At 43.5% G+C, this 23,856-nt stretch overlaps 1 protein-coding gene across 1 annotated transcript in view; it reads right to left on the reverse strand.

The window, feature by feature from the left end:
- Nucleotides 1-16,492: 16,492 nt before the first annotated feature.
- The window catches only part of TMEM132C (transmembrane protein 132C), a 177,974-nt gene continuing 170,610 nt past the window's right edge, over nucleotides 16,493-23,856 (reverse strand). The window contains exons 7-9 of the mRNA XM_034435234.3: nucleotides 21,402-21,675; nucleotides 20,085-20,276; nucleotides 16,493-18,050 (exon numbers count right to left, since the gene is read on the reverse strand). Coding sequence (XP_034291125.2) covers nucleotides 16,854-18,050; nucleotides 20,085-20,276; nucleotides 21,402-21,675 — 1,663 coding nt within the window. The 3' untranslated portion in view covers nucleotides 16,493-16,853. The remainder of the gene's footprint in view (nucleotides 18,051-20,084; nucleotides 20,277-21,401; nucleotides 21,676-23,856) is intronic.

Here is a 23,856-nt window from a genome sequence, read left to right on the forward strand (position 1 = left end):
TCCTCCCTCCCTCCCTATATTCTTTCCTTGCTTGCTTGCTTCCTTCCTTCCTTCCTCCTCCCTCTTCCTCCTTCCTTCCTTCCTCCCTCCCTATATTTCTTTGCTTGCTTGCTTCCTTCCTCTTCCCTCTTCCTCCTCCCTTTCTTCCTCCTTCCCTCTCTATTTCTTCCTCCTCCCTCTTTCTTCCTCCCCTCCCTCCCTCCCTCTATTCCTTTTTTCCTACCTTCCTTCCTCCTTCCCTATATTCCTTCCTTCCTCCTTCCCTCCCTCCCTATATTCTTTCCTTGCTTGCTTGCTTCCCTCCTCTTCCTTCTCCCTCTTTCTCCTTCCTTCCTTCCCTCCCTCTATTCCTTTTTTCCTATCTTCCTTATCTTCCTTCCTTCCCTCTCTCCCTCCCTCCCTCCCTATATTCCTTCCTTCCTCCCTATATTCTTTTCTTGCTTGCTTCCCTCCTTTTCCTTCTCCCTCTTTCTCCTTCCTTCCTTCCTTCCTTCCTTCCCTTTATTCCTTTTTTCCTACCTTCCTTCCCTACCTTCCTTCCTTCCTTCTTCCCTCCCTCCCTTCCTCCCTCCCTATATTCTTTCCTTGCTTCCTTCCTCCCTCTTCCTCCTTCCTCCCTTCCCTCCCTCCCTATATTCCTTTCTTCCTTCCTCCCTCCCTCCCTTCCTTCCCAGAGTTGTTTTTAAATGACATATGGGTTGAAAACAGAGATGAAAATGCAAACAAAGTTCTCAATTTCTCATCCGCTCGTGTTTTCCAAGTTGTCTCAGATGCACAACCTTGACTCAACAACCCTTTTAACCAACTCTTTGCACTGAATTTTAGAGTCGCTGGAAGGAAGAAACTTTGCTTATATTTTTGTTTTTTTAAAAAAAATCCTGAGAATTGCTCTTTAATTCTTAAGCAGAATTTTTAAAAAAATATCAAGTATCTTCCTTTAAACTTGTTTACAAAAACCTTGTGATGTGAACCTTGTGTAAATAAATTTTAAAAAAAGGTTTGTCTCCTTATTTTCCTCTCCAAATTCAGTCATTTTTTTAGTTGCAAGCTGAAAAGCTCTGCGAATAAATTTAGTACTTAAGAAACCGATGTTGGCTACAACACTGTTGGAAGCTATTTTCAGAGTTCATAAGGACTAGAAACTCTTGTGGTCCGCCAGCAGCCTGCGGAGCTGGCAGTGGAGTCGGACAGCGATGAGGCTGAGGAAGAACATGGGCCAGTCCTGGAGGCTGGGGAAGGCCCGGATGAGGGCTGTGCGTCAGAGGCAGAGATGGGGCCAGGGCCATCGGGGAGTGATGTTCGGACTTCGGAGCCTCCAGAGGCTGACAGCAGAGAGGCAGAGGAACAGGAGGAGCCTGTTCCTAGTGCACGTATGAGAAGAGCTGTCAGAAGGCAGGAGCAGCTAAAGCAGAGAGGACAACTCAGGAGTAAGGCCAAGAGATGATTGGCCACTCCCATAAGGCTTAAAACAGATCAGCTTTGCCGGAAAACAACGTTGGTAGCTTCTTCTTCGTCTACGTCTTGTATTTTTTTTTTTTTAATTTGATTTATATGCCGCCCTTCTCCGGAGACTCAGGGCAGCTTACAATGCATTAAGCAATAGCCTTCATACTTTTGTATATTTATACAAAGTCAGCTTATTGCCCCCACAATCTGGGTCCTCATTTCACCTACCTTAGAAAGGATGGAAGGCTGAGTCAACCTTGAGCCTGGCAAGATTTGAACTTACTAATAGCAGACAGCTGGAGTTAAATTACAATGCATTAGTCTGCTGAGCTATCCAGGCTCCATTTATTCTTTGTATCTGGGACTTCTGAACGTTTGCCAAGAAAGGCCTTTGGCAGTTTGCCTAATTGGACCAAGGTTTGCGATAGGACTGAGTTATTTGTGTTGGGAGGAATTTGCTTTAATTTAGTTGAAAGACGCTGGGAATGAAGTCATTCTCAGCTGTTCGAATAAAGTTTGTTTTTTCACTAACTGATTTTCCTACTTGGGCCTGGGTCACTACAGAAACTTCAGTGAATACCATAACTTCTTCAAATAGGTTTTCCATCTATAATCATTACTGACAGACACTTATCGCTCCTCTGTAATAACCTAAGAAGCTTGTACGATTTTTATCTTCATTGGTCTATTTATATTTTATAATACTGTATGAACAACATGACTTAGTGCGTCGTACATCTTGGTGGGAATATTTTGTGTCTTCTACAGGTCATCCTGTAGAGACTGGCCACTTTTGTCGTTCAGTGAGGAGGTCACTAAGTGAAGCCCAAACATAATTTAGGGAACTGGAGGCTAAAACTTACGATGAGCGGTTGCTGGAACTGGACATGGCTAGTCTAGTGAAGAGAAGGACCAGGGGAGACAGGATAGCATCTTCCAATATTTAACGGGCTACCACAGAGAGGAGGAAGGGGTCAAACTATTTTCCAAGGCACTTGAAGGTCAGACAAGGAATAATGGATGGAAACTGATCAAGGAGAGATTCAACCTAGAAATAAGGAGAAATTTTCTGACAGTGAGAACAATCAACCGATGGAACAGAAGTTGCTTTCGGAAGTTGTGGGAGCTTCATCACTTTCAAGAAGAGACTGGGCTGCTATCTGTCAAAAATGGTGTAGGGTCTCCTGCTTGGGTGGGGGGTTGGACTAGATGACCTACAAGGTCCCTTCCAACTCTGTTAATCTGTTAACCCCAACTGCGCTTACCATCATCCTTCAAGTTTTCTTTGCTTGGCCGGCCTGCGAAGATCATCAATGAAAGGACTGGTGGCAAAGTTAACTTTTTCATCTCCATCACTATTAAGGGTCGCTGTGCGAGACAGTTGCTAAATGCAGGCAGCCTCTAATTTTGCCGGGATCAATCTCTACCCTCTGGATCCCAGGAATAAAGTGAACCTTGTAACTTTTTGCACAATTTTGCTCTTTTCTCTGCGAGTGTGTAAATATGGCAAGATCCATATACCGTGTTTCCCCGAAAATAAGACCCTGTTTTATATTTTTTTGAACCCTGAAATAAGTGCCTGGCCTTATTTTCGGGGAGGTCTTATTATTTTGGGGCGCGTGGAGCAAGATGGGGCTCCTCTTGCAGTCTTACCTGATTTCCAGCTCTGCATTTAAATATTTTTGGGGAGGGCTTATTTTCAGGGGGAAGCTTATTTTAACATACGTGCTCAAAAGCCCGATTGGGCTTATTATCAGGGAATGTCTTATTTTCAGGGAAACAAGGTATTTGCAATCTCGAGGACGATTTTTGCCCGAAGCAGGTTTTCTTTTAAAGATTTACCACGTTCTGGATCAGTCTCCTTTCCCCCTTCTCTTCCCCTGAAAGCCTGACCAATTAACTTTATGGCTAATTAAAGAAATACCTTGGCAATGCATCCTCGATGCTTTCGGATTCAGTGGCTGATTTAATGTAGCTGATATATCGTTCTGCCTTTCAAGTCCTTTTTTCTGGACTGCTAATCATTCATTGGGAAATAAATCAAGCGAGGCAGAACTTTTGGGGGTCCGTCGGCCACAAATCGGAGAATGGAGCCCCCCCCCGAATGGCACCGCTTCAGAATGCCTTAATTGATATTTTTCAAATGAGAGGTTTTCACGGTGGCAGAAATCCAGCGGTAAGAGAAGCTGCCTAACTTCCTGCATATAGTAAACAGGTAGGTCTCGACTTACGACCACAATTCTTCTTCTTCTTTTAACGACCCGGTAATCCCTTGCAGGGTGGAATCTCGGCAACTGAATGGAGCTGAGTGTTTACTGGTCGGATGCTCTTCCTGTCACCAGTGCGGAGTTTTGTTCAGCAGATATATTTTCAATGTGCCCAGAGAGAGAAATATCTGCCTCTATCTAGGATCGACCTCACAGCCTCTTGATTGTGAGGCAAGAGCGCCACCTCTAGGCCAGCACACCACTCAGACTTACGACCACAATTGAGCCCTCAATTTCTCTTTACTAAGCGAGACAGTTGTGAAGTGAGTTTTTCCCCATTTTACAACTTTTTTCATGCCACAGCTGTTAAGCGAATCACTGCAGTTGTCCGTCATAAATACTAGTCGGTTGCCATCTGAATTTTGATTACGTGGCCATGGGGGATACTGCAATGGACGTAAGGGTGAAAAAACTGACATTTTTCAGTGCCGTTGTAACTCTCAACAAACTGTTTTAAGGACTTACTTATGTGAAGGCATCACATAAAACCAATATCCTGATAAATTAATCTGAGTTATGAACCCTTGATGTCAATCCCGAACTCATCTCAGTTTGTGAAAAGGGTGTTTTATTCTATTTTACAATATCTTTTATTAGTCAGATCTCTGAGCGCCTAACTAAAGCCATTCATCCTCCGCCTATTAGGTAATAAAGCGACTGTCCTCTTAAGAGAGGAAATCTGGGGTGATTTGGCGTCTATTCTTCCGAAGAGAGAGAGAAAATTTACACCTTAATGGCTGTCAGATATTAATGGCTTGATGGGCTAGAATTATCCCGTCGTGAAATCGAACTAACCAACCTTTAATCTCAGTCATCTGATGATGTTGACACTGTCAGGGTTTTTTTTTTTTTTTTCCCATATGGACTTTTCAAAAGTCCTGCCCTTCCTTTTGAAAAAGGAAAAAAAGGGAAAGCAGAGATCAGTTGTCTGTCTCAGTTTCATCTATCCATCACTTATGTATCGATTGATCTAATCTACCTACCTACCTACCTATCATCTATCTATTGTATATAGCTATATCATTATCATTCTATTATCTTTCATCTACCTACCTATCTATCCATCATCTATCAACTGCCTGTCTATCATCCATCTATATCATCCATCTCTCTCTCTCTCTCTCTCTCTCTCTCTCTCTCTCTCTCTCTCTCCAATCTATCCATTCACACTATCTTAATCTATCAATCATCCATCTAAATCTACCTACCTACCTACCTAATCATCTATCTACCTACCTACCTACCTACCTATCATCTATTGTATATAGCTATATCATCATTGTATTATCTTTCATCTACCTATCTATATATTCATCATCTATCAACTGCCTGTCTATCATCCATCTATATCATCTATCTATCTCTACCTACAGTATCTATCTATCTATCTATCTATCTATCTATCTATCTATCTATCTATCTATCTACCTATCTATCTATCCAATCTATCCATCCACACTATCTTAATCTATCAATCATCTATCTAAATCTACCTACCTACCTAATCATCTATCTACCTATCTACCTACCTACCTATCATCTATCTATTGTATACAGCTATATCATCATTGTATTATCTTTCATCTACCTACCTATATATTCATCATCTATCAACTGCCTGTCTATCATCCATCTATATCATCTATCTATCTCTACCTACAGTATCTATCTATCTATCTATCTATCTATCTATCTATCTATCTATCTATCTATCTATCTATCTATCTATCTACCTATCTATCTATCCAATCTATCCATCCACACTATCTTAATCTATCAATCATCTATCTAAATCTACCTACCTACCTAATCATCTATCTACCTATCTACCTACCTACCTATCATCTATCTATTGTATATAGCTATATCATCATTGTATTATCTTTCATCTACCTACCTATATATTCATCATCTATCAACTGCCTATCATCCATCTATATCATCTATCTATCTATCTATCTATCTATCTATCTATCTATCTATCTATCTACAGTATATCTATCTATCTATCTATCTATCTATCTATCTATCTATCTATCTATCTATCTATCCAATCTATCCATCCACACTATCTTAATCTATCAATCATCTATCTAAATCTACCTACCTACCTAATCATCTATCTACCTATCTACCTACCTACCTATCTATTGTATATACTGTAGCTATATCATCGTTCTATTATCTTTTATCTACCTACCTATCTATTCATCATCTATCAACTGCCTGTCTATCATCCATCTATATCATCTATTCATCCATCCATCCATCTATATCTATCTATTTATCTATCTACTATGTCTATTTATTGTCATTTATCTCTATCTACAGTCTATATTAGGAGCTGTGGTGGCACAGTGGTTAGACTGCAGTATTGCAGGCTAATTGTGCCAACTGCCAGCAGTTCGAACCTGACCGACTCAAGGTTGACTCAGCCTTCCATCCTTCTGAAGTCAGTAAAATAAGGACCCAGATTGTTGGGGGCCATAGGCTGACTCTATAAACCGCTTAGAGAGAGCTGCAAAGCACTGTGAAGCAGTATATATATCTTAAGGGCTATTGTTATTGCTCTCTATATCAATCATCATCTATCTCTCCTGGTGATTAAAGAAAATTTGGGAGAAGAGTTTAAGAAATTAAACCCCATTTGCTGGAGAGAATTATTTCATCTGTTTAGCCAAGAATGGGAGCCTAGGACATGGCAAAACTGAACATTAGATGATAAAAATGCTTAGAGCCTTGGTAGTACAGTGGTCTAAGGCACCCTGTTATTAAGCTGGTTATTAAGACCAGCTGCCTGCAATTACTGCAGGTTCGAATCTCTCCAAGGCTCAAGGTTGACTCAGCCTTCCATCCTTTCTAAGGTAGGTAAATTGAGGACCCAGTTGTGGGGGCAATAAGCTGACTTTGTATAAATATACAAAAAGGATGAAGGCTGTTGCTGAGCACATTGTAAGCCGCCCTGAGTCTCCGGAGAAGGGCGGCATATAAATCAAATTAAAAAAAAAAAGAAAATAGGACAAGGATGTACAAATGGGTTCAGTCACAGGGGCGAGCCATTTTACGACTATCACAGCTTACGACTGCCATGGACATAAGTCGAGGACTGCCTGCGATTTACAGGGAGGGCAACGGCAATCCTGAACAAGGCGGGGCGGACTTCTATTTTTTATTGTATTTTATTTTGGTTTGTCTTCTCTTCTCTTCTCGCTTGTGGTTGTGTCACCTGGTTCTCTATTCAGAAGATAATGTACCTTAATCTTTCTGCGGCTATCCATTCTGAACCCAGCCGTTGTAAATCCATTAATGCTCCAGCTAAGTATTTATGAAAGGTTAATAATTCAGAAATCGCACTCGGAGAATCATAACAGCGCCGAGATTCCAAGCCATAACATGCGCGGGCTGCCAAGGCAGTATTGTTAAATTGCTATGATTCTTGCTTTTAAAAACACATCAAAAATATTGTGTACCAAAGACTTATGTGCGGAGGGGAAATATATATATGTGTGCCGGGAAGCAATAATTCAAAATTGCAGCATGTGTGCGCCTTCTGGAGTGTTTTTAATATTGGCAGAGAGCACTTGAAATGTTTTTATATAGATTTCAGGCGGAAGGGAAATGAAATATTGGAACGGGTCTGCTTTTCGGGAAGCGCGGGTTAGATTGGAGGGTTCCTGGGGTTAGCAAAGTGCAGCTGTTTTTCAGCCAGGGAAGGATTATGTCTCTTTCCAACTGCTTAGCACTCTAAGTAAGGATAGAATAGAATAGAAACTAGAATAGAAACTGGAATGGAATGGAATGGAATGGAATAGGAGAGAATAGGAGAGAATGGAATGGAATGGAACAAGAGAGAATGGAATGGAATGGAATGGAATGGAATGGAATGGAATGGAATGGAATAGGAGAGAATGGAATGGAATGGAACAAGAGAGAATGGAATGGAATGGAATGGAATGGAATGGAATGGAATGGAATGGAATGGAATGGAATAGGAGAGAATGGAATGGAATGGAATGGAATGGAATAGGAAGGAATGGAATGGAATGGAATGGAATGGAATGGAATTAAATGGAATAGGATAGGATAGGATAGGATAGGATAGGATAGGAAAGGACAGGACAGGACAGGACAGGACAGGACAGGACAGGACAGGACAGGATAAGAATAGAAATAAAGCAAAGGAATGGAATGGAATGGAATGGAATGGAATGGAATAGAATAGAATAGAATAGAATGGAATGGAAGGGAAGGGAATAGAATAGAATAGAATAGAATAGAATAGAACAGGACAATGTTGGTGAATGTTTTCAGCATACGCGTGCCGGAAACCGGAAAAGCAGCAGCCTGGTGTACATGTGTGTGCGGGGAAGATGATCTTCCAGTTTCCGGTGCTCCCGCACACCTGAAAACCAGCTAAGCTGGTGTGCCGGAACCCGGAAAAGCAACAGGCAATGGCTCGCGTGCCCGGAGAGATGGCTCTGCGTGCCACTTCCGGCACATGTGCCATAGGTTTGCCATCACAGGAATAGGAGAAAGAGAGAAGGAGAGGAGAGGGGGAGGGGAGGAGGAGAAAGGAGAAGGGGAGAGGAGGAGAGGAGAAAAGGAGAGGGAGAGGGAGGACAAGAAGAAAGGGAGAAGGAGAAGCAGAGAAGAATAGACTCTAAACTAGACTAGACTAGACTAAAGGGGACATGGTGGCTCAATGGCTAAGACGCTGAGCTTGTCGATCGAAAGGTCGGCAGCTCAGCGGTTCGAATCCCTAATGCCGTGTAACGGGGTGAGCTCCTGTGACTTGTCCCAGCTTCTGCCAACCTAGAAAGCACGTAAAAAAAATGCAAGTAGAAAAATAGGGACCACCTTTGGTGGGAAGGGAACAGCGTTCCATGCGCCTTTGGCGTTGAGTCATGCCGGCCACATGACCACGGAGACGTCTTCGGACAGCGCTGGCTCTTCGGCTTTGAAACAGAGATGAACACTGCCCCCTAGAGTCGGGAACGACTAGCACGTATGTGCGAGGGGAACCATTACCTTTACTTAGACTAGACTAGAATTCCGGGTGCATTTGATGGGGCTTCAATGACACACTCACAACTGCCAAAAGTGACTTTTATGACACACACATAGCCAAAGGATGCCCAGAGTTACACGTACAGCTTTCCTAAGCCAATATTTTCAAAGGCTACCTTGCACCCTGCACATAAAATCTGCCCTTCCCCTCCCACCTCCCCCCCCCATGGCAAAAAAACTAAAAATGCTTTCATTATGTGAGTTTTGCTGAGGTTTGTTTGGGGCCGAGTTTCATTTCCTGCATGTCAATTGTTAAAAAAAGAAAATAAAAGTTTCCTGCAATTAGTCATTTTGTTTTCCAGCCATATTTGGAAACAAGAGAGACAGACGCCCAATTAAGAAAGAAGAAAAATAATTATAATTCATCGCCACGGCTTTGGAGCAGTTATATCATAATGAGATCCTTTATGAGGCTGACCACGGCCAATGGTTTAAATTTATTCTCCGAAAGTTGAGGCTCTAATTAGGAAATAAAAAGGAAAACATCCAACAGATATTTAATTCCTGGTTGAGCCGAGCAAAAGTTCAATCTATTTTCCGTAATAAAGGAACTGCAGTCCAAATGGAGTTCATATTTTTTTTTCCTGTTTGGTGCCAATGTGAGGTTCAATAAAACAATGGCCGGCCTCGAATGGTCGTTTGCCAATGGCTAAATAGGCTGCGTCCATAAATCGAGGAGCTGATGGAACCCCAAGGAACATCTCCTCCAAGCCTGTGTCATCTGCAGGAAAAGCAACGTGGCCATCCTCTAGAACTGGCTGCCCAACCTCTTCACCAAAGCCTACAGAGATGGAGAACTTGCAACCGTTAGACGTAGAATGCTCTCTGGAGAATCCATGGTGATAGCCTCTTCCATCCCAAGTGGGGAAGTTGGTTTTGATCTTCTAGCAATTCAGGGCTACAGTATTCCCAACGGCTCTATTTAGGTAGGGCAAGATAGGCTCTCTTTGCAGAAGCTGATTTTTCTTCTTTTCCTTTCTTTCCTTTCCCTCCTTTCCTCCCCTTTCCTTTCTTTTTTCCTTTTCTTTCTTTCCCTCCTTTCCTTCCTTTCCTCCCCTCCTTCCTTTCCCTCCCCTCTCCTTCCCTTCTCTCCTTTCCTTCCCTCCTTCCCTTCCCTTCCCTTTTCTCCTTCCCTTCCCTCCTTTCCTTTCTTTCCCTCCTTTCCTTCCCTTTCCTCCTTCCCTTCCCTTTCCTCCCCTTCCTTCCTTTCCTTTCCTTTCTTTCCCTCCTTTCTTTTCCTTCCCTTCCCTTCCCTTTTCCTTCCTTCCCTTCCCTCCTTTCCTTTCCTTTCCTTCCTTTCCTTCCCTCTTTTCCTTCCTTCCCTCCTTCCCTTTCTTTCCCTCCTTTCCTTTCCTTCCCTCCTTTCCTTTCCTTTCCTTCCCTTCCCTCCTTCCCTTCCCTTTTCTCCTTCCCTTTCCTCTTTTCCTTTCCTTCCCTTTCCTCCTTCCCTTCTCTTCCCTTCCCTCCCCTTCCTTCCTTTCCTTTCCTTTCTTTCCCTTTCTTTTCCTTCCCTTCCCTTCTCTTTTCCTTCCTTCCCTTCCCTTCCCTCCTTTCCTTTCCTTTCCTTCCTGCTTTTCCTTCCCTTCTTTTCCTTCCCTCTTTCCCTTCCTTTCCTTTCCTTTCCTTTCCTTACCTTCCCTCTTTTCTTTTCCTTTCCTTTCCTTCCTTCCCTTCCCTTCCCTCTTTTCCTTCCTTCCCTTCCCTCTTTCCCTTTCTTTCCCTCCTTTCCTTCCCTTTCCTTCCTGCTTTTCCTTCCCTTCTTTTCCTTCCCTCTTTCCCTTCCTTTCTTTTCCTTTCCTTACCTTCCCTCTTTTCTTTTCCTTTCCTTTCCTTCCTTCCCTTCCCTTCCCTCTTTTCCTTCCTTTCCTTCCCTCCTTCCCTTTCTTTCCCTCCTTTCCTTTCCTTCCCTTCCCTTTTTTCCTTCCTTTCCTTTCCTTCCCTCCCCTCCTTCCCTCCCCTCTTTCCCTCCCCTCCCCTCTTTTCCTTTCCTTCACTTTGCTTCCCTTCCCTTCCTTTTCTCTTTTCTTTTCATACTTGCATTTCAACCAGGCAGTACAATTTCAACAGCTCATCTCAAACGTCTTTCAAAAGCTGGGAAAGCATTGATAGAAAGCTCAGCTTCTGAAGCCAGCAGCCTAGTTATTCAAAACCAGTTGGATGCAGCAAAAGAAAAAAAAAAGTGTGTGTGTGTGTGTGTGTGGGTGTGTAGGGGAGCTTTTTTTTCCTCCCGCCCCCCCCAAAATAGGTAGCACTTTAAAGAGCTCATAGAATCACAGAACCAATTTTAACGGTGGGAAGCCGTTTACTCGGCAAACCTCCTAGTGCCAAATATTCCAAGCATAGCTGCTGTTGTTTTTTTCCCTACCAACCCTACCTCCCCCCCCTCTCTCTCTCACACACACACACACACTCACACACACACAAAACAACAGCAGGCTTTAGCACAGCAGTGGCTTTTTACAAAGGATTTGCAGAAGGCAAAAGAACAGAGCAAAATTCGCAAGTTATCAGTTAGGAAGTTATTAGGCGCCCTCCTCTGGCTACGTTGGAGACTAATCAACTTTCTTTTAGAACTTGGTCTATCCTAGTTTATCACAGTTACCTCCTGGTTTATTCCCCCCCCCTTTGTTTTTTTTTTTAAAAAGACTCACTCGTTGGGAGTGGTTTGCTTGGACATCAGGAGGAAAGCAGCATAGAGATTGAAGTCGGTTACGTAGTCAAAACTCTGGATTGGATCTTCCTGTATTTGGCCAACACGCAAATAAAGATTGACTGAAAAGGAATGCCTTCACATCCGGAACGACGGTTGAAATAGGGGTATTTTAGTTCCTTTTGTGGAAATGTTTCTATCGATCGAAGATGGACTGCACGATATTTCAAGACGCAACAGGAAAGGCGCATAGACACAACCCAAGAGGAAGAATAGCACCAGCCAGTTGTCTGAAATGGTATAGGGCAGGGGTCAGCAACCTGCGGCTCCGGAGCCGCATGTGGCTCTTTCACCCCTCTGCTGCGGCTCCCTGTCACTCAAAATATGCGTCACAACCGCCAATGTGCGACACCCACCTGCACACGATTTATTGAGCATTTCAACCCCCGGTAGGCCAACCATGGATAAACCCAAGAAAAGAAAAGCTTCAGAAGAAAACAGAACGTTTAATTCAACTACATAGGCTAGTTTTGAAATAGTCAGGCACGGGAAGGGTTTTGTGGCTCCCGGTGTTTTCTTTTCTGTGGGAAACGGGTCCAAAAGGCTCTTTGAGTGTTTAAGGTTGCAGGCCCCTGGTATAGGATCTCCTGCTTGAGCAGAGGGTTGGACTAGAAGACCTCTAAGGTCCTTTCCAGCTCTATTCTGATTGATTGATTGATTGATTGCTCCTAGGAGAATGAAATATTCTAGGAAATATTAAAAAGGCAGAATAGTATACCTCCCTGGATGAGAAATGGAGAAACATGTTTTTTAAGGCAGGAAGCAGACTCACTCTTGATAGCCCCCACCCTCCTCAATAGCCCACAGCAGATGCCAGCACTTAAGAGAGAAAGAGATAGCTAGGTCTATTCATAAGCAAATGCCCTCACCCAAGATCCAACAAAGGTAGGATTAGCCCTCTACCCATCTAGCAACAGAACTCCCCACATGGCACCTGGGGAGATTGCATCACCCAGCAAGGCTCAACCAAGCCTGGGATTCAAAAGACAACCTACAAAGTTAGCCCTGCATAACTCCCATGGGAGTCTGACAACCAATCAGAATACAAGCTCAAATTCAAAGTCCAACAGAGGGTATAAATCTCCCTCTCCTCTCTCTCATTCTCTCTCTCATTCATTCTCTCTCTCTCTCCCATTTGCTTTTTCGCCCAGGACCTCAAAACCATGTGGTCCTGTCCACCATTAACAGTAACAGAGTTGGAAGGTACCTTGGAGGTCATTTAGTCCAACCCCCTGCGCACGCCCCCTGTACTAGGGACTCGAACCACCGAACTGCCGAACTTTCTGATCGACAAGCTCAGTGTCTTAGCCACTGAGCCACCTAGTCAGGCTTCTAAACCATCTTTTCCAGCAGTCTCCATGTTTCCAGTGTCTTTCTCCCCACTTGGAACTGAACCCAGATGGACATTTCTTCCAACAGTCCTCAGTCACATTTTTCAGTGCCCTTGTAACTTCAAACGGTCACTAAACAAATCTGTTGTAAGTCGGGGACTGCCTGTAATCATCGATGGCCCCCATCAGTGTTTTTAATAAGGCCTTAAGCGCCACCTTAAGAGACACAGTGGCTCAGTGGCTAAGACGCTGAGCTTGTCAATCGAAAGGTTGGCAGTTCAGCGGTTCGAATCCCGAGTGCCGCGTAACGGGGGGAGCTCCCGTGACTTGTCCCAGCTTCTGCCAACCTAGCAGTTCGAAAGCAGGTAAAAAATGCAAGTAGAAAAACAGGGACCACCTTTGGTGGGAAGGTATCAGCGCTCCATGTGCCTTTGGCGTTGAGTCATGCCGGCCAAATGACCATGGAGATATCTTCGTACAGCGCTGGCTCTTCGGCTTTGAAACGGGGATGAGCAACGCCCCCTAGAGTCGGGAACGACTAGCACAGACGTGCGAGGGGAACCTTTACCTTTAAGCGCCACCTTAGGAGCTGCATTCGTCTTGGGAGAAGAACATAGATTTGATTTTTACCCTTTATGGACCTTCCTCCAAACAAATTTACTTTTAACCAAGCCATGGAAACGTTTTAATGACAACTGTGAACACGTAGAAATAAATAATTACATTCATTCAGTTTACAGTGAATACCAGGCCAGTCTTGTTAAAATAATAATAATAATAATAGTAATAAAAAGGTCGGTCTACATTATAAGGTGTCAAGTTCCATGGATGGAGGCCATCCCAAAGAAAGAAGTAAAAAAATAGACAGGTGTTTTGGGTGGGAGAAAGCGCAATGAGGCATTGGCAGTGCCTGGAGGCCGTGCGGGTCTGGATGGGGAGAAACAGGCTTCGACTCAACCCTTCCAAGACCGAGTGGCTGTGGCTGCCGGCGTCCCGGTATAGCCAGCTGACGCCATCGCTGGTTATTGGGGGCGAATCATTGGCCCCCACGGAGAGGGCCCGCAACTTGGGTGTCCTCCTGGATGCGCGGCTGTCTTTAGAGGGGCATATGACAGCCGTGGCCAGGGGGGCTTTTTGTCAGGTTCGCCTGATACGCCAGTTGCGCCCCTTTCTGGACCGGGACTCCCTACGCACGGTCACTCAAGCACTCGTCACTTCTCGTCTGGACTATTGTAACGCTCTCTACATGGGGCTCCCCTTGGGGTACACCCGGAGGCTCCAACTGGTGCAGAATGCGGCTGCGCGGGGGATTATGGGAGCGACGGGGCGCTCCCATGTGACTCCTCTCCTGCGCGAGCTGCATTGGCTTCCGGTGGACTTCCGGGTGCGCTTCAAGGTGTTGGTGATCACCTTTAAAGCGCTCCATGGCTTAGGGCCAGGGTACTTACGGGACCGCCTTCTGCCACCAATAGCCTCCCACTGGCCGGTTCGCTCCCACAGAGAGGGCCTCCTCAGGGTGCCGTCGGCCAGACAATGCCGGCTGACGACCCCCAGGAGGAGAGCCTTCTCTGTGGTGGCACCTACCCTATGGAACAATCTACCCCCAGAGATACGAGTGATCTCCGACCTTCGGATTTTTCGCCGGGCCCTAAAAACTTATTTTTTCCAGTTAGCCGGTCTGTCTTGATTTTAGGGTTAGTTTTAAAATTTTAATATTGATTTTAAATTGACAAGTTTTAAATTATGGGCCAAATTTATAAATTATTTTAACTTTATTTTTTAACTGTGATGTTTTGTATAGATGTTTTTATCTTGGCTGTTCACCGCCCTGAGTCCGAAAGGAGAAGGGCGGTATAGAAATTTGAATAAAGTAAAGTAAAGTAAAGTAAAGTATCCCTAACGATGATTGACAGAGCATGTTCCCCACTTCGCAAGCAGGTTGGAAAGCTTTCAGAAGCTTCATTCGCACAACAGGTTTAACCTGGGTGACTGAATGAACCGATTTTCTGAATTCATACAACATTGCCAGCTGTGAACCCCTGGGCCGAGTTAATACGCTGGACTACACCCAGAGGCAGCTAATCAAGGTTAACACCAGCCAAGCTAAACCAAGGAAATGGCAATCACACAGATTTGACCAGCTCGTCAAATCTCGTCAAATGGTTCGTTGGGTTGTGTGAATCCATCCAACCAGGTCTGTTGAACTAGGACTGACTTTTCTTTCAAGGGAAGGAGAACCAGAATGAAAAGCTGGAATACCAGGGGTTTTTGCTCCACTTAGAATGAACTAATTTCTGCTCCACTTAGAATGGACCAATATTGGAGGGGCTGCCACTAAGAGGAGGGGGTCGTCAACCTATTTTCTAAGGCACCCGAAGGCCAGACAAGGAATCATGGATGGAAACTGAACAAGGAGAGATTCAACCTAGAAATAAGGAGGAATTTTCTGACAGTGAGAACAGAAGTTGGAACAGACGTTGCTTTCAGAAATTGTGGGAGCTTCATCCCTGGAGGCTTTCAAGAAGAGACTGGACTGCCACCTGTCGGAAATGGTGTTAGGGTCTCCTGCTTAGGCAGGGGGATGGACTAGATGATCTACAAGGTCCCTTTCAAATCTGTTATTCTATATTCAGTGGAATGAGTTCCCTTCAGAAGTTGAGGGAGCTTCATCCCTGGAAGCTTTCAAGAAGAGACTGGACTGCCACCTGTCGGAAATGGTGTTAGGGTCTCCTGCTTAGGCAGGGGGATGGACTAGATGATCTACAAGGTCCCTTTCAAATCTGTTATTCTATATTCAGTGGAATGAGTTCCCTTCAGAAGTTGAGGGAGCTTCATCACTGGAAGCTTTCAAGAAGAGACTGGACTGCCATCTGTCGGAAATGGTGTAGGGTCTCCTGCTTGGGGGAGGGGTTGGACTAGTTGACCTACAAGGTCCCTTCCAACTCTGTTAACCTGTTATAATTTCAAGATGATTGGTCTCCTAGGCAGGAGAGGAAGGCCTTCTGGTTTCCAGATCAGCTCTGCCCTCTCAAACAGGCCATTGGGTCACCTTCAAGGTAGTGAATTTCCATATGGGAATCTTCAAAAATAAATAAATAATGCAGCTGAATCCAAAAATGAGCCCAGTTTCATTCTCTTGTACAAGACGTCATCCCCATTTCTCTCCAGCTCAAGGAATGGTAAGTCAACCATGATAACTCCCTCAAGATCACTTTAAATCTCAAGACTTTTCAAACCTTTTACAAGACATCTAAAAAGTGTGTGGTCTTTTATCTCCACTATCCATGTTGATTCCTCTCTAAAAAAAGAATACTTTTGGTTACTTTGCACTTGATGATCTCTCCAAACCCAACCTTCTGATTCATAATGACATCCTGCCCTACCTATCCACCAACTATTGCTTGGGAACTTCCATTGACCTTAGAAACAGTTGGCCTGAAGAGGATGGGACGTGGGAGAAATCACCTATCATCGACATCCAAGAAACCTCTTCAGCTTCTTTCAGAGCTGAAGAAGCTTCTTGGATGAGAAGCGAAACATCTTCAAGGAAAAACCAGGAAGTCCAGTTGCCTCTTGAAAAAGCGCCTTTGGGACAACCGTGACTTGGATGACTGAGAATTTCCACAGACATTAGCCAATATGCTTTAGCAAATAATAAACATGGAATGAACTTTTATGAAAACATCCTTGTAATATCGTTGGCAACAATATGGAAATAATTTGCTCTTTCTGGTTGGGTTATTATTTCCCAGTAGAGCCTACAGCTCGAGAACATCTTGATGATGTTCTTCTATCCAAAGACTTAACCAGGTCCAACTCTGATTTGTTTTCTGCAATCAGTCCAGCTTGATTAGACATTGCTACCTAGCTGGGTTTATCAAAGAACGTATCTGCTGGGTTATCAAAATTGGTCCTATACATCATCTACTCAGTTCCCACTCCAGTTCATGCATATATTTCTTTATTCACATATTTCAATGCATCTGAAGGCATCAAGGTGTGGCTGTTAACTCTTAAAACCCAGAAGTGATGCTACATTTTGTCTTTGAGTTTCTCCAAGTAGTTCCTGATCTGTTTCGATTCTCCCAGGTCCATATCTTGGCAAACCCACTTAATGTCGTCTTCGTTGCAATTGAGTATGGAATTGACGGTGGGACAACCGTCATCTGGAGGGATGGTGGTGAACGTGGTAAATTTGACCCGTTTCCGCTTGGAGGCGGGCGAATGCAAAGGATATTCCTGCTTCAGGTCCCTGATTTGCTTGTCCCCCAATTGAATTTTGGGACTGCTTTGACTCGGGAGTTTTTTTGGTGTGCCAACGAGGAGTTGACTGCCCGCGTCAAAGCCTATCCCTTGGTCTATGATCGTGGTGCACTCATCTGGTGGAGGCGAGACATCTGCTGGGTTGTCCAACAGCTCCATTTCATTCCCAAGCCACACCCAGTCATGAGAGTGATTCATGGAAGTCTGCCCTTCCATGGGAAGCTGCTTGTGACGGTACTTCAATGTGAAGGTGGCACAGTTGATTAGGAAGACCAGAATGGCGAGGCAGAAGACTCCTAACAGGGCATACATCCCCGTCTCCAAGTCACTGAGACCTCTAGGTGTCTCAACCAGGTCGCTGTCCTCCATGCCATTATTGCTTTGGGGAAGATCGATCTGAGCTGGGAAGTTGGTGAAGTCAATCGGAATGTTCTGGAGTAGACCTTCATCTGAAAGCTTATCTCCTTCAGGGATACTTTTGAAGACTTTGTTTTTGATTGTAGACTTGGCTGTCACACCCGTCTTCCTTCCAAGGCCTTCTTCTCGTTCAGCAGAAGAGCTTCTGTAATATTGTCCTTCCTGGCCATGGTGTTCTTGGTCAAACACCTTCGGCCTCCGGTCACTGGCGTGGTTTTCAATTTCCTCGGCACTGTAATCTCCAAGACCATGGGGGTTGGCATCGTTCTGGCCAAACTTGACTTTGATGTTTCCATTGCCAACTGCTAGGATACTCTTCCGCTTGGATTTCTGGCAAGATTCGGAGATCATCATATCTACTTTGACCAACAGGCCTTCCCCTTCTCCTTCTGCTACCACCACTGGCCATTTGACAGCAGAGCTCTGATGGGCCGAAACAACCGATTCATCAAGTGAGGAAGCAGAGAGAGAGAAATCTCTGGGGTCATAGATGTCCAGTGGGGTCACGGCACCATCGCTGAATTGGATCCAGGAGCTCACCATAGCCTCCTAGCAGAAAATAAAAGGAAATAGTTAAAACAAGGTCAAATGCCTTCTGAGATATTAACAGATTAACAGAGTTGGAAGGGATCTTATTGGTCATCTAGTCCAACCCCCCACCCAAGCAGGAGACCCTACACCATTTCTGACAAATGGCAGTCCAATCTCTTCTTGAAGGCCTCCAGTGATGAAGCTCCCACAACTTCCGAAGGCAACTTCTGTTCCGTCGGTTGATGGTTCTCACTGTCTGAAAATTCCTCCTTATTTCCAGGTGGAATCTCTCCTTGGTCAGTTTCCATCCATTATTCCTTGTCTGGACTTCAGGTGCTTTGGAGAATAGCTTGACCCCCTTCCTCCTCTCTGTGGCAGCCCCTCAAATATTGGAAGACTGCTATCCTGTCTCCCCTGGTCCTTCTCTTCACTAGACCAGCCATGCCCAGTTCCTGCAACCGTTCATCGTATGTTTTAGCCTCCAGTCCCCTCATCATCCTGGTTGCTCTTCTCTGCACTTTTTCTAGAGTCTCAACATCTTTTTTATAGTGCGGTGACCAAAACTGGATGCAGGATTCTAGGTGTGGTCTCACTAAGGCTTTTATAGAGTGGTATTAGTACCTCACTTATAAGTACCAACTTATAAATTGGACATCTTCTAATTTTCATGGAAAATGGGCCAGTAAAAAAGAAAACACATCGTATGTGTTAACCCTTTGAGATAGTCCAGATGGGAAGCAGAGTGATGAACAACCAGCTCTACCTTGGCGAAAAAGAAAAAAAATCACAAACTACAACCACATGACTTTCTAAACCAATTGTCAAGTGCCTGAATTGCGATGTTGTAACTGCAATATTTTCTTGCTTTCATACATGTCCACCACATGTGATAATAAGTACCTGGAATCTGATTGCATTTCCAACATTTGGTGGACATATTTTTAAACATTTTGGCTAGTCTTGCTGGTGGCAAGTGCCACCTATCAAACATTTTATGAAGATTTTCCTTATTTGCATTGTCAGTTTGTAATTTCTATCCCAAAGTTTTTGCCATTTATCTAATTCTATGGGGATGTGGCTCAGTGGCTAAGACTCTGAGCTTGTTAATCGAAAGGTTGGCAGTTCAGCTGTTCGAATCCCTAGCGCCATGTAATGGAGTGAGCTCCCGTGACTTGTCCCAGCTTCTGCCAACCTAGCAGTTCGAAAGCACATAAAAAAAATGCAAGTAGAAAAATAGGGACCATCTTTGGTGGGAAGGTAACAGCGTTCCGTGCGCTTTTGGCATTGAGTCAAACTGGCCACATGACCATGGAGACGTCTTCGGACAGCGCTGGCTCTTCGGCTTTGAAACGGAGATGAGCACCGCCCCCTAGAGTCAGGAATGACTAGCACATATATGCGAGGGGAACCTTTGCCTTTACCTATGATATAGCCAAAATTTTTTGCCCATACTATCATTGTTTCTTTTACTTGTTCTAGCAACTGTTGTTTCCTGACATAAATCAGCTGTAATGGGAAGGAGAGGGGGAGTGCCTTTTACAGGACTGAAATGCTTAATCAATAGGCCCGATCGATAAATCTGATACTTTTTAAGCAATGCAGAAGGGAGCCGTTTAGTTTAATGGTCTTCAAGGATCATTATACTTTCCAGGTAGGAAACAGCCAGAAGTGGGGAGGGCGGGGAAATCTCTTCTAAGAGGACGTGTCCCTTGACATAAGCATCATTTAAACTATGAGAGTGGTCTTTTCTTCTTCTGTGGAACAATTGGTACAAATGTATACCCATTTATCTTAAAAGGTTTTTACCACTGTCTTGGGAAAAACTTGCCTGGACCTCCATGGGGCATTTGTGAAGAAGGAAGCTTTTAGATGGGGCCATAAAATAAGGAGACGTTAATGACTCTCCCCATTTGAGGAGCAGTTTCATTGATCCATCCCTCCATTTTCCCACCGTATCTATCATAAGGACTAGTGGGTTAAAGATGAAGTGAAGATTCTGGAGATATCAGGCTCAGCGTTTAACGACTCAGAAAAACCCAAAATGCTCTCTACCTGTTTGTGAGTGTGAAGCAAGTCTTGAGCGATGGTGGTAGCCACGAAAGCTTGAGGACTAGCCGTGCTGGGTTGAAGGACAAGGGACAACCCAGCGACTAGTTGGACTCCCATATCGGTGATGGTCACCTTGTCGTCCAACACCGTCACGGTCTTCTCGGCCAAGATGGAGTCAGATAGTGGAGAAAGGACCTTTGGAAGTCAACAGCGAGATCCATTTAGGAATATATATATACTGTATATATACACTTAGGAATAGTAGATGACCCTCACTCTGTCAAGGACCTTGGAGTACTGATTTCTAAAGATCTAAGTGCCAGAGCTCACTGTAACAACATTGCCAAAAAGGCTCCAAGAATTGTTAACTTAATCTTGCGTAACTTCTTCTCCGGTAATATTGTACTGCTAACTGGAGCATACAAAACCTTTGCTAGACCAATTCTCGAATACAGCTTGTCTGTCTGAAACCCGCACTGCATATCGGACATTAATACAATTGAGTGAGTCCAGAGGTATTTCACAAGAAGAGTCCTCCACTCCTCCGCCCACAACGGAATATCTTATGCCACCAGGCTTGAAATTTTGGGCTTAGACAACTTAGAACTACTCTGCCTTCGGTCTGACCTAAGCATAGTACACAAAATTATCTGCTACAACGTCCTACCTCTCAATGAATACTTCAGCTTCAACCACAACAATACACGAGCACACAATAGATACAAACTTAAAGTAAACCGCTCCAAACTCGATTGCAGAAAATACGACTTTAGCAACAGAGTGATCAATGCCTGGAATGCACTACCTGACTCTGTGGTTTCTTCCCCAAACCCCAAAAACTTTAACCTTGGACTGTCTACTGTTGACCTCACCCCATTCCTAAGAGGTCTGTAAGGGGCGTGCATAAGCGCACCAATGTGCCTTCCGTCCCTGTCCTAATGTTCCCTTTTATTCGTATCCATTTCATGTATTCAAATTATGTTTATACTTTTATCTGTAATCTTATAGATGCTTGACTAAATGAATGAATGAATAAATAAATAAATAAATAAATGATTGAATGAATGATTGAATGAATGAATGAATGAATGAATGATTGAATGATTGATTGATTGAATGAATGAATGAATGAATGAATAAATGATTGAATGAATGAATGAATGAATGAATGAATAAATGATTGATTGAATGAATGAATGAATGAATGAATAAATAAATAAATAAAATATATCAAAGTTACACTGTCCCTTTTTTCTCAAATATCTTTATAGAATGGAATATCAAGGCAGGAATGTTCTCATACCAAGGTGATAGACTGACCTGGACCATTGTCATGCCAACTTCCTGCCCAACCAGCACCTTGCCTCCTTGTAACTGGGCCACGTGAGGTTTCTCGAGCTTCATGAAGTCCGTCACCAAATCTGTTATGTCAATCTGCCAGTCGGAGCCCAACAAATAGGACAGCTGCCCGGATGGGCTGGCATCTTCCGCCACAAACTGGGTGAGGACCCGCACCATGGCATGCTGGTACTGGAGGGTGCAGCCCCTTCCCTTCCGCTCATCTTCATCTTCATCATCGCTGTCTCGCGTCAATCTGAAAAATTAGCATTGCCTTCATGCTCGATCTATATATATATAAAAGCCAAATACCACTCACTCATCACAAAATCTCCAGAACTGTACAGCCTACAAACTTGAAACTTGGCACATGTGTTCCGCTTGGCTTCTAGGTGCTCGCTAAGAAAGGATTTTTCAGAATACTATCAGATCACTAGTATTTCATATACAGTATTATATTAACACACTCTGATGCTAAGGAGTTCTACTCCCCCTCCCCACCTGAAAGGAACTCTGTCCCAACTGCCAGTTGCCTTATATTAACATGCCCTTTGCTAAACTGGGTATGGGCGTGGCCAGTGCATGTTCCAACTGCCAGTTGCTTTATATTAACACACACTGATACTATGGAGTTACACATTCTATATTAATTTTCATGCTTTAAGTGTCAGTTTATCACGCCGGATCACATAGTTTCATAGCGAAGCATGGGCGTCCAGCTAGTGAGTTGAATATGCACACAATACTTCAAAATTGCCATGGCTTCTTCTACAAAGAAGATGCTGTTGCCGGGAGGTTCACCACAGTCAACAGGGAGCTCTCTGCTCTTTGGAGAAGACAATCCATCATTGATTCATGGACTAATCTCCAAAGAAGGCTTCCTCTAGGGAAGAACTTGCAATTAACCTGAACCAATTATATTTGTTTATTGACTTCTTTTATTTATTTATTTATTTATTTATTTATTTATTTATTTATTTATTTATTTATTTATTTATTTATTTATTTATTTATTTATTTATTTATTTATTTATTTATTTATTTATTTATTTATTTATTTATTTATTTATTTATTTAGATTTTTATACCGCCCTTCTCCCACTGGACTCAGGGCGGTGAACAGCCAAAAATAAAAACATCACATACAAAATTTAATTTTTTAAAAAAAGAATTAAACAAATTTGGCCCAATAAATTTAAAACACCCCAACTAAAACCAATTAACAATTAAAAATATCTAAGAGGAGGGTTAAGCCAGCCCGGCTTGATGAAATAAAAAAGTTTTAAGGGCACGGCGAAAAGCACGGAGATCTGGGATCTTACGTATCTCCGGGGGCACGTCGTTCCAAAGGACAGGTGCTGCCACAGAGAAGGCCCTCCCCCTGGGGGTCGCCAGCCGACATTGTCTGGCCGATGGCACCCTGAGGAGTCCCTCTCTGTGGGAGCGTACTGGCCGGTGGGAGGCTATCGGTGGCAGAAGGCGGTCCCGTAAGTACCCAGGCCCTAAGCCATGGAGCACTTTAAAGGTGGTAACCAACACCTTGAAGCGCACCCGGAAGACCACCGGGAGCCAATGCAGCTCACGCAGGAGACGTGTCACATGGGAGCGCTCCCTCGCTCCCATAATCCCCCGCACGGCTGCATTCTGCACCAATTGGAGCCTCCGGGGGCTCCTCAAGGGGAGCCCCATTAGAGAGCATTCATTTATTTATTTATTTATTTATTTATTTATTTATTTATTTATTTATTTATTTGTTTGTTTGTTTGTTTGTTTGTTTGTTTATTAGAATTTGCCAAACAAAAAACGAGAGCAAGAATAAAAGAATAAAAATACAATGACAGGGACAATAGGCACGTTAGTGCACTTATGCACGCCCTCCTCTACGGACCACTTAAGTATGATGTAAGGTCCACGGAAGTCCATTTGTGACTGAATATGTGAAAATTTGTAGCTGAGACCACCGGATCAGGTAGAGGATTCCAGACATTGACCACTCTATTACAGAAATCATATTTTTTTACAGTCAAGTTTAGAACGATTTACATTGAGTTTAAAGCGGTTGTTAGCCCGCATATTATTGTGATTAAAACAAAAAAAGTCATTTACAGGTAAACATTACTACATATATGTTGTCCTCCCCCCAATAATTATATAAATTACATTAAGGAGACAGAGAGAGAGAGAGAGAGAGAGATGTCAGATAGATAGATAGATAGATAGATAGATAGATAGATAGATAGATAGATAGATAGATAGATATAGATAGATAGATAGATATAGATAGATAGATAGATAGATAGATAGATAATATATGATAAATAGATAGATGATAGAGATAGATAGATAATAGGTAGATGATAAATAGATGATAGATAGATATAGATGGATGGATGGATGGATGATTAGGTAGGTAGGTAGGTAGGTAGGTAGATGGATA

The sequence above is a fragment of the Pantherophis guttatus genome, chromosome 17 (assembly GCF_059756535.1).
Source record: "Pantherophis guttatus breed Tessera chromosome 17, ASM5975653v1, whole genome shotgun sequence".
Taxonomy (NCBI): Eukaryota; Metazoa; Chordata; class Lepidosauria; order Squamata; family Colubridae; genus Pantherophis; species Pantherophis guttatus.